Source organism: Rosa rugosa, chromosome 2, assembly GCF_958449725.1.
Source record: "Rosa rugosa chromosome 2, drRosRugo1.1, whole genome shotgun sequence".
Classification (NCBI taxonomy): Eukaryota; Viridiplantae; Streptophyta; class Magnoliopsida; order Rosales; family Rosaceae; genus Rosa; species Rosa rugosa.
In genome coordinates this window covers 5582365-5593484 of record NC_084821.1, presented here as the reverse complement: position 1 = coordinate 5593484, position 11120 = coordinate 5582365, and the positions used below count along the sequence as shown (strand labels likewise).

Below are 11120 nucleotides of genomic sequence, written 5' to 3'. Positions count from 1 at the left end.
GATGGATACGATTGACAAGATTAAAAATTATGACTGATGGACAAAATGGCTTCTAACTACAGGAAAGCTCTATGTAATATGTGAGGAAAATGTCAGTAATTTGTTACAAGCAGTCCTGAAGATGAATGGTTTCATGGTTACTAGGCCTACTTAATTTGTGAAGAAAGATGGACTGTTCATTCCGTATTTATCTGATTTCATTTTGGTATTGTGGAATGTGATATATCGTGCTCTACATAACATGAGTAGCATTGAAGGAACTTGTGCCAAGGATGATGATCAGGATGAATGAAGATCTTGCTTTGGATTTCCAGAGTGTTCTTGGTGGCCAGCCAGCCAGCCGGCAGGTGCTATATATCTTGGGTCAAGTTATATTACCAATGTTTCTGTAAGATTGTTCTGCGTTGGATTTTATTAGGAGGGATATATAATATATGAACGACCTTTAGTCACTCGGAGTATGAAATTAGATGTGTTTTTTGACTCGACTACTAAGCCCATTTCCAGATTCTTTTCAGTTCTGGTTTAGCTGCACGTTGTGGCAACTGAATACGATCAATAGAACGTTATTCTTAGTACTTATCTCTCAGGCCTTGAGGTTAACCAACTAAGCTCGCATAAAATCAGTCTAGGATATTCAATGCTATTACAAAGAAAAGATTGATTTTAGTTGATTAAGCGTTATAATTGAAAATCGGAAACTCTAGATTAGTAATAGGGATCGACCAAGCTGACCGTACTGAGACCTGCTTTCCTACTGGGCCTAGGACAACCATCAACAAAAGAATTAGGCCTTGTGGGGAGGTATGGAAATCAGAATAACCACAGCAAGGTCAGGTAGGACTAGCTGCCGAAAATGATGATCACAAAAAACACTAGCAGTAACAGCAACCTTTCACAATTTATCAGAAGGAGATCTAGTACTTCAGCACCTCCACCAGCAGATGTTCCGGAGAAGAAAAGCACAAAATCAGAATCGAAATTGACTAAGGAGATCTAGTACTTTAGCACCAGGGACGGCTCTGAAGGTGTGCAATGAGTGCAACAGCACAGGGCCCCAATTTTTTTTTTCATGTTTTATATTTACACATATAAATATTAAAAATTAGGCCCCAAGCAGACCAACCTATATATTTTTTTCTTCTTTCTGCGTTCAATTTTTTTATTCTTTGCTACATTCTGGTGATTGAGCCGTTCACATGTGATTGAGAGGACCCAATTTTTGTTTTTTATATTTAAATTTAATATTTAAGCTAAATAATATGGAAGAGGCCCATCCGGCCAAAAGAACATCTCTCCTTGTTTTTAGCAATGTGTCTCTCTCTCCTCTCATCAATTCCATCCGTCCGAAACCTCTCCACTTTTTTTTGTTTCTATTGTGTTCTGTCTCTCTCTCCCAAACTCCCCTCCTCAATTCCATCTGATTCTCATCGACCTGGCGACCTCAGTACCTCAATACTCAGCCGCTTAGGTATGATTTTTTGATTTGTGATTTACAAATAAATTAATGTTTGCTTTAGTATTCCTAATGGTTTAATTTGGTTTTCAAATTGTAAAGGTTGTGGCTGTTTAGCAATTTTCTGGGATTCTAAGAATTGAGAAAATTGGAGAAGGAGTGGTCAGCGGACTGCGGACGAGACTCTCATCTCAGTCATCCGAGTCTTTGATCTTCAAGAAATCAGGTTCTCTAATTTACATTCATTTGCTTCTTGTCTCAAGAAAGATTAAATGGACTTGCTTCTTGTCTCAAGAAAGATTAAATGGACTTGCTTTGATTTCGATTGAGAATGAATATCTTGGAAAAATCAATTACGATAAACTAATTGATGATTTTGCAGCTAAGAAGGCAAGGAGATGGATTTTCAAATGAATATCAATCAACACTACTGAAAGAATGTATTATTTTGAGGGTTTTAGATCAAACATCTTTTTGTAATATTTTTTGTTGCAAACTTTATAATTGTATTGGCTATTTAGCCTCTGTTGTAGGCTCATCTAATGAGCTATCATTGATCATTGTTGGCTATTTGATTTTATATTGTGAGTTTGTTCGACTATAAATATAAAACTAAAGCTTGGAGGGCCACATTTTAAGTTTCGCACAGGGCCTCCGAAAAGTTTGAGACGGCTCTGTTTAGCACCATACAGAATTCTATACATTCAATGCAGACAATTTGTTGCCCTCTTTGAGTAATCAGATATAAGAATTCTGCCAATATGCTGAGAAAAACTCATCCAAATCTTTACTTCTGCTCACCAATTTTTTTCATCTTATTAACAAGTATTGATAGAATCTGGAAATTGGTTCCTCTTTTTATAAGAAACATTTGTACATGGTTTCCTAGGTGAGGGTGACAGACTGCATTCAGAGAGATTCTTGAGTTCTCTGAGGAAAATTTTTAAATGGGATTAGAAAAGTTTAAAAGCTGCAAGTACCAATGTGCTCAACACAGATTGAAGTCTTCTAGGGTTGAAGAAAAGATGTGCTCAATACATGCATAATCTATTTCCTGAACATTTCACTATCAAAAAGCTCTTATTTTTCAGTGGAAGTCTTTTGAGAGCAGCACATCTACTTTTTCTAGTAATAGAGTGACTCAAGAGTCAATACCCCTGAATCATAAACTTCAATTTTAGAAACTACGTACCAACCAAGAAAACCTTTTTACTACTGTTGTCAGTGCAGCTACTTTTTTGCATAGTCCATGTTGAATTCAACCAACAGAACCTTATTCATAAGAAAGTATAAGCAGGAAGGTATTAAACAGATCAAGCCCAAAATAGTGTAGAAATCAATATTCAAGGACCTTTCATTGCCATTATGGAAACATGTTACTTGAATGAGTATTACAATTGATATATTCAAGCAAGCTTCTTTTATCCTGGATCTAAGCAGAGACCACAAAGTTCAATAGTAGGCTTGAACTTGGGCCATTGAACTCTAACAGTCTCTAATCTTCAAATTGCAGGTAAAAGGGAGCGTAACAAATAAAAGAATTGAACTACCTAAAATTCTGCAATCTCATATAGCCTAAAAAAAAACACACCATAAAACCTGCTTCAGTTGACAACAATCTCGCACATTGAGCTGGTGAGGCTGCCATCACAATCTGAAACAATGTCATCGACAGACAAAGACACGCCACAAGAGAAACTGAGACTTGGCTTAACCCTCGGCACAGCTGGAGGTTCTGCCTCATTACTCAAGATTTGTAGAACTCTCCTCATTGTAGGCCTCTTGGAGCTATCTGGGTTAGCACAACTCAAACCGACAAGCAACAGCTTCCGCATTTCTTCCACATCAAACTCCCCAGCCAACCTCTGATCAGCTGCATCAATAATCCTTCCTTCAGAATGCAGTCCCCAAACCCAATCAACCAAATTCACCATTTTGTGACAATCCGGAATTCTCTCAATTGGTCTCCTCCCACAAGCCAATTCAAGTATAACCACACCATAGCTGAAAGCATCAGTCTTCTCAGTTGCTTTCCCATACTGAAGATACTCGGGCGCAAGGTACCCCATTGTTCCAGCTGTCAGCGTCGAAACAGGGCTCTTATCATGATCCATGAGCTTTGCCAATCCAAAATCACCAAGCTTTGCATTGAAATTCCCATCCAGCAACACATTACCAGTCTTAATATCCCTATGAATCACTTGCTGCTCACATTCTTGATGCATATACGTCAAAACAGACGCCAAACCAATCGCAACATTTTGCCTATGAGGCCAATCCAACAAGTTCCCTTCCTCACTTTCTTGGTAAAGCACTCTCTCAAGACTACCATTAGGCATGAAATCATACACAAGCAGCAACTCACCTTTCTCAACACACCACCCTTGCAAATGCACTAAATTCTTGTGCCTCAAGCAAGCTATAATAGACAACTCAGCAAGAAACTCAGTCTTCCCTTCATGAGAATGCCTGGACCTCTTCACCGCCGCAATAGTCCCCGACGCCACGAAAAACGCCTTGTACACAGTCCCAAATGCACCATGCCCAATAATCCTACTCCCATGAAACCCTCCTGTAGCCGCCCTCAGCTCTCTATAGCTAAACTGCCTCGGCCCTGCCACCACCTCTGCTTTAAAACTCTTCACCCTCCTCACCTCCCTCCACTTCCTCACACTCACATACCCGAAAACCACCAGCGCAACACAAAAGAAGGCCGGCCCGGCAATCCCAAGCCCCAGCCCCAGCCGCCTCTTGTGTCCCTTCTCCGGCGCCGGCAGCCTTGGACTGACAATCACATAAGTATCAGACACATTGTGAGGATGCAATGTGGGCCTTTTCGGCACAAACCCAGATGTCCTGAAGCTCCAATTCTCAATCTCATGAAGCTCAGTGCTTCCCTCAGTGGAAGCAGAGAAACCCACATACATAACCTCCTTCAGATACCCGGAAAGATCAATCCCCACGTTCAAAACAGGGGTCTCGGGTTTGAACCCGGAGTAACTCAGGTACACCTTAAGGGTTTCTTGGTCGTTCTTGTAGTCAATCCAGGCCGTGATCGCCGTCCCGCTCTTCAAGTCAACATCTTGGTCAATGGGGTCGGCGGTCTTGATGGAGGTCAAGGTGTCGATGTCAAGACCGACGTGGTTGTCGTTCGGGTCGGAAAAGTGGGTATCTTGCCGGGTGTCGAATTCGACGGCGATGAAGTGGTTGTGGGTGGGGAGGGAGGAGTTGAGGAGGCCCAGGTAGGCGCCGGAGCTGCCGAGGGTCTGGTTGTTGGGGGAGAGGAAAAACGACATGCCGTCGCCGGAGGAGGAGGAGGAGGGGTTGAGGTTGGAGAAGGAGAAGGTGAAGCGGGTGGAGAAGGAGGCGGTGGTGTTGGAGTCGGGGTCGAAGAAGCGGACGGGGGAGTTGTAGAGGACGGAGCCGGCGGAGGAGGTGGGGACGGGGAGGTCGCGGGTGAGGCCGACGACGCCGTTGCGGATGTGGGAGGAGCCGAGGAAGGTGAGGTTGCGGAAGTTGAAGGAGGGGAAGTCGAAGCTGAGGTTCTCGGCGGCGGCGGAGGAGAAGCGGCGGAGGAAGAAGAAGAAGAAGAAAGCAAGAAGCTTTCTTGGGTTCATGATGGCTTCTTGGGTTTTTGACTTTTTGGGTTAGAGAGAAAGAGAGAGAGAGAGGAAATGGGTTTTCTGGGTTTTGGAAAAGATTGAAGATTGGAGAATGGAGAGTGGAGATTGTGGGGGGTGGTGTTTAGGGGTTTAAGGGAGGGAAAGAGAGGGAGTGGGGTTTAAACGGTTGGAGAAGAAAGAAAGGAAGCGTAGTGGGTCGGTTTGAAAGGGAATGTTGGACTTTGTTGGGGTTATAACGGTAATGAGGGACTTTTTTTGTAGTGGGAAGAGGGGGGAACGACGGCGTTTTGGGAGGATTTTGACATGGTCAAATCTTGATTTAGGGATTTTGTTTAGTGATTGAAGATGGGGGGACATGACTGTTATTGAGATTGTTTTCTTTTCAAAAAGTAGATGGAGGTGACGTTAATCGGAGATTATTCTTTCTGTTGTAAAACTTTTTGGGCCTTAATTGGAAAGTGGAGGGTGACATTAATCGGGGTTGAGTAACATCGAGGTCTGTGAAGTTTGAAAGCATGAAGCGTTAATTAGGGACTTTTTGTAGTTGAAAGAGTTGGAAACGACGCTGTTTTCAGACGATTTTGACATGGTCAAATCTTGATTTAGGCATTGTTTTCACGGAGACGTTGATTGAGATCTAAAAGCATGAAGTGTTAATCAGAGTTTATTCATTTTGTTACAAATTTTTTTAGCGTTAATTAGAACATTGTCATAAATTTTTGTCAATTTTTTTTTATTAGTGATGTGATTGCTAAATTCAAAATCTAAGAATGACAATGTAACGTTCTTATGCTAGCTAGTAGAGTAGTAGCTTAGCCAACTGCCAACCTACTACATTGTTCATAGGATACCATAAGAAAATGGAATTGAGTATGATTACCCATGATAGTGTATTATAATGATTTTGCCATGGTTTAGCTTAGTTTTGTGCAAAACCAAGTATAATATTAATAACATGCACAGAGTCGCATTAACTCGCGATTGGCCAACCCAAGCAACTAAAATGATTGAGAAAAGATGCGAGGCTCAGCTGGCACTGAAACTCAAGCATGATGTATTCTCTTCTCATGATTAGTTAAATCCATTCAAATCAAAGTTCTGCGCACTTTATTTCCTCATTATTATGAACTTCAGACCAGAAAGCAGCCAGAACTATAGTAGTAAGATTTGATTTTGGATATTTCAATAGTGACAAATATGAAGGACCATCATGTGATGAAGACCTACATCTGCAGATAGCTCAAACAAAAAGAATGCAATAATACAAACCTACACGTCATGTAGCCGTTACAAAATATTAGAGATGCCTTATCACTAGGACAAACCACAAGTCATGTGTCTTTCTTAAACTATATACTAAACTTTTAACAATGGTTACATTAATTAAGAGGGAAAATTTTGCAAACAGTACATCAAGTAAAGGCCACTAATAAAACTAATACATAAATTTTCAAAACAATCATTTTGGTACACGGACTCCCGATCCCAACTCACTTTGTAGACACACAGTCAAAACGGCGTTAGAAATCTCTGCAACTTGGCCTTTTTTTAGGGGTAAAATCGTCTGTACGGATTTTCCCTCCAATTCCTTCCTTTTTGCTGCCTCCATACAATGGTCTCCATGTTTCCCGCCAAAAATCCTCTATAAAGCAACCAATTTGTTGACCCTACCCTAGAAAGGCCAGGGGAAAGTGGAAAAATAAAGTAAACCATACCAGAAAATAAGGATCTCCATACCAGAAAACCAAAACATTCACAAAACCATCCGAATAATAAAGTAATCTGCAGAAAATAAGTATATCCATACCAGAAAACCGAAACAATCTGCAGAAAATAAGGATATCCATACCAGAAAACCGAAACCAACACAAAACCATCCAAATAATAAAGTAATCTGCAGAAAATAAGGATATCCATGCCAGAAAACCGAAACCAACACAAAACCATCCAAGTCAAAGTACTTAATTAAGATACATAACATTGGTTCAAACTACATCATTACCATTATGGCAGCCAAATTGTTCAAACCAAAAACCCCCTGTTACACAAAAGCTCTATAAAACCCAATGGCATTTGTAACATAACATAGGATAACAAATGCCACAATAACAGGGGGTATAAGCTGGCAATTATACCATAACTTGGTTCCTAAGAAGATACATTTAGGGCTTCCACAAGGCCCTTTGGAGTTTGGGTTTTGAACCCGGAACAACTGTCAATGCAGATGCAGAAACAGATTTTGAAGCAAGTCTGGGTGATTTCCTAGGTGTCCTTCTCCCTGCAATCCTCCTGAATCTCTTTCCCGAGCTACCAGGCATGGCTGTTGATCTCTCATTCCTTGGTTCAGTCTACAAAAGAGTGAATATACAAGCTAATGAGCTGCATCCAAAGTATAAAAATATGCAAAGTCCCAACCAAGATAAAAAAGCACAGAAATACATAATTGCAAATAGCTTACCTGTGCAGCTGGCGGCACCACATTGCCATTTTTTTTAGGAAGCAGAGTATTCCCATCATCACCTCCTTGCTCAACAGTCACATTCACATTCATATTGAGATTGACATTCTGATTGTCATTCACCATGCTTTGCAGAACTGATGATGCTTGAGAAAACACATGCTCTGCATTATCATAATTTGATCCTTCATCTGGCAGTTCTGTATTTTCTGGAATGTTGAGTTGAGGTGGGTTTTCTTCAGCCATCTGTGGTTGAACATTAGGAACTGCAACTTCCTCAGAAACATTATCCTCTGCAATTTCAGGGTCAGCTTCTTGGTTCACAACCTACATGGATCCATTTAAAATCATACAATGATGCAACATATATTCCCATAAAACAGTCCACGAGCACAAGTATTGAAAATGATTGGTAATAGAGCATGTTATACCTGGCTTCTTCTTAAACAAGTCCTCTTGTTGTGCCCTCTATTCCCACATCTTCCACACTTAATTTGAGAATAGTAGCTCTTCGGCAGCACTTCAGTCCCAGCAAGTGGTGGTTCCTCACCTAAACATTACAAGTACAATGTAGTACGTGATGACATAACATATACAAAGTCCCCATCAAAAATGAATTGAATGTAATTAAATACCTGGTTCTTTGGTCCTCTTGGTTTTTGGCCTTCCCGGTTGCCTCCTATACAGTGGAGGTGCAACTGGCCTCTCTATCCTTTCCCATTCAGCAACACCAGCTATGGGATTTAAAACCACCTCATATGCCTCAAGATATTTCTGTTGTGTATACCATTCAGCAACAAACTCATCAGGGCTCCATCCTTTGCTATATATAGCAGCAATTGCATGGGCACAAGGGAGACCAGATAGATCCCATCTTCTGCATGTACAAGACCTTGCATCTAGCTGCACACAATGCTGACCAACAACTCCACTTTCACAGGCCACACCTCTTCCTTGTATTTCAAATCGATTCTCACTTGACTCAAGTGCTCTGTATTCATGACTCCATCTTGCATTTTTCTTCATTATCTTCTCAACTCGAGGTCCCACTTTGCATCTCCATCTTCTTGCAGAGTTCCTTCTATTATTTAATCTCGTCATCAATGAAATCCTTATATCTTTCAAAGAAGGCAGTATTGGCTTTTTCCTTGCCTGAAGCACACTTTTGTTGAAGGACTCGCAGTGGTTGTTCAGAAGAATGTCACACTTGATTTGGTCCTTGAAATGTGACCTTGACCAATGTACTGCTGGCCTATCAATACACCACTTCCATGCATTGAATGATGCATTTTGAAGGTTTTCCATTGCCTTGTTAAACTGACTCATAGTATTTGACCTGGCCACAGCCCACAGAAGCTGCTTCAATGCCAAACCAATATGACCATCTCCCTTAAAATTGTTGTGTAAATGTCTTACACAATGCCTGTGCTCTGAATGGGGGAACAAATCCCTGATCGCTTGCTCTAAGCCTTTTTGCTTGTCTGAAATAAACGAATAGTGCATTGATGAATACATGTGTAAGTCCTCTCTTAGAAATGTAAGGAACCATGTCCAGGAATCCCTTGTTTCCTGCTCCACAATGGCATAGGCTATAGGGTACATGGCATTGTTGCCATCAATGCCAACAGCAGATAACAATTGGCCCTTGTATGCCCCTTTTAGATGACACCCGTCAAGCCCTATTATGGGTCTACACCCAGCCCTCCATCCTTGCTTCAATGCTTCAAAACATATATAAATTCTCTTGAACCTTGTAATCTCACCATCGATCTCTGTCTGCATCCATATAGAAGTCCCAAGATTTCTCTTTTTCAGCTCGTGTGCATAACTCTCAAGTAGGTTATACTGATCTTCAATGGAACCTTGACCCATCCTTGCAGCCCTGTTCTTAGCCCTATAGCACATCTGATAACCAATGTCCATGCCGAAATCCCGATTGACTGCGTTCTGGATGCCCTCTCTTGACCAGTTTGAGTCCACAATGAATTTATCCATGTATTCATCTGCAATGAAGGGTGCATGGCAGTGATACACTCTCCCCTCAATAGAACTACACTTGTGCTCTGGCCTGTAAACTTTGATCATCAAGGAGGATGTGTCACTGCCTGGACTGCTAGCAAAAAGCCAAAATGGACAGCCAGCTGAGGTTTTGCAGATGACCTTGACCTTATGCCTTTCATTTCTTACAAATCGAAGCTCTTTCCTTGTCAACACAGCATGTTTCCTAACTGCCTTCTTAAACACAACAGAGTCTGCGAACACCATTCCAAGCTTGAATTTTGGATTCTTCATGTCAGTCTTTGGGTTAAACTCCTCCCACTCTGCAAACCTCTTCTTACCCTTCACCTTGAAAGGCCCAATATCCTCACCATCAGTGTCAGAACCATGATAGCTTGGAAATCCATCAGATCCATCTGAAGCTACATCACTTATGTCACCATCAGAGCCCATCTCAACAAACTCATCCTCCTTACTTGGAACACCATCAACATTTTCTTGAAATTGCAATTCATCATCCTCATCAAACAGTTCATAATCACTGTCGACAAAATCCTCCCAGTTGGGATCATCTGAGTCTGAGCTCTCAGCATATGAACATCCTTGCTTGCCTCTGGGTCTTCCAGCTTTTTTCTTTCCTGTATTGCTTAGCCCACAATCAACTTTCTGCTTCCCTTTATCCTTGGTAGACTGAGAAGCTTGAACATAAGGTCTAGAACCTTGAGTGTCAGTAGGCTCCTTAATGTTAATCCCAGCAGTAGGTCTTCTCCTTGTTGGCTGCCTTCTTTGTTGCCTAGGTGGCCCATGATATGTATTGCTTGGGCCATTATCTGTGTTGCTTGGAGGAGTTTGGGTATTGGTTGTCCCACTTCTTCCAACTACTTCGCCCAGCCTTTGGCCTTCATCACTCTCTGCATCACCATCAGCCCTGTTTCCAACTGGGTCCAGGTCCTCTGCTTCAAGTGAAGACAAAGGGAGATCATCAATGAAATGCCCAAAGTATAGCGAGTGATCGACTTCTTCATCCATTGCATCTATCTCCCAATCATAAACAAACAGCATTCTTGGAGAAAGACACACAATGTAGACATCCAAAACCCTATCTCTTGATGGAACAAATTGGAGCATATCCATAGCATCATTCTCAGTCACTACGGGTAGGTACCCAGTGCCAGCCTCACTTCCTGGGATCCTATACCAATACATAATTGGACCCATCTGATACCCAAGATCGTTAGCCCAGTAGTTGAAACCCGTAACACTGACTTTATTGGGGTCAACACCGTCCGCATATACGACCTCACCTCCCCTGTACTGCCTATTAACTCCACCATTGCTATAAAATCTACCCCCATGATGAATTCGGACAGTAAACAGATTTTCACCTGTCAAATTCAACCATCAATTGACTATAAGCTGCTATGCATAACGATACACACCAAAATTCAACATAAATTCAGATCACTGTAAGTGTCAAACCATAAGTGTCTGGGTTTTTCTAAAGAAGTGAAGGAGGAGGAGAAGAAGAGAGGAAGAAGAAGAACATACTTTCGGCTAAGAGAGAGATAGGGGAGTTATGATTAAA

General features: G+C 41.5%; 2 protein-coding genes and 1 long non-coding RNA gene across 3 annotated transcripts; 1 reads left to right on the top strand and 2 right to left on the bottom strand.

Moving 5' to 3' along the window:
* Positions 1-1320: 1320 nt before the first annotated feature.
* On the top strand, positions 1321-2128 carry LOC133728153 (uncharacterized). The gene is made up of 3 exons (XR_009855642.1): positions 1321-1471; positions 1559-1682; positions 1839-2128. It is a non-coding gene; the product is annotated as an uncharacterized LOC133728153 (long non-coding RNA).
* Positions 2129-2819: 691 nt separating this feature from the next.
* Positions 2820-5187, bottom strand: LOC133733124 (probable L-type lectin-domain containing receptor kinase S.7). The gene has a single exon (XM_062160727.1). The coding sequence runs from the start codon at positions 5071-5073 to the stop codon at positions 3061-3063; it is 2013 nt and encodes a 670-aa protein (XP_062016711.1). The 5' UTR covers positions 5074-5187; the 3' UTR covers positions 2820-3060.
* Positions 5188-7032: 1845 nt separating this feature from the next.
* Positions 7033-11120, bottom strand: LOC133728443 (uncharacterized). The gene is made up of 4 exons (XM_062155860.1): positions 8173-11120; positions 7969-8087; positions 7538-7864; positions 7033-7427 (listed from the first exon to the last, which is right to left on the bottom strand). Exons 1-4 carry the CDS (start codon positions 10751-10753, stop codon positions 7242-7244), a joined length of 3213 nt encoding a protein of 1070 aa, XP_062011844.1. The 5' UTR covers positions 10754-11120; the 3' UTR covers positions 7033-7241.

Excerpts from the sequence above, each read along its gene's own strand:
- LOC133733124 (XM_062160727.1), bottom strand. The coding sequence starts at position 5,073 with ATGAACCCAAGAAAGCTTCTTGCTTTCTTCTTCTTCTTCTTCCTCCGC.
- LOC133728443 (XM_062155860.1), bottom strand. The coding sequence starts at position 10,753 with ATGGGTCCAATTATGTATTGGTATAGGATCCCAGGAAGTGAGGCTGGC. Across the intron at positions 8,088-8,172 it reads CAAGAGGACCAAAGAACCAG|GTGAGGAACCACCACTTGCT; the intron begins GTATTTAATTAC and ends TGTAATGTTTAG. Across the intron at positions 7,865-7,968 it reads CTTGTTTAAGAAGAAGCCAG|GTTGTGAACCAAGAAGCTGA; the intron begins GTATAACATGCT and ends GGATCCATGTAG.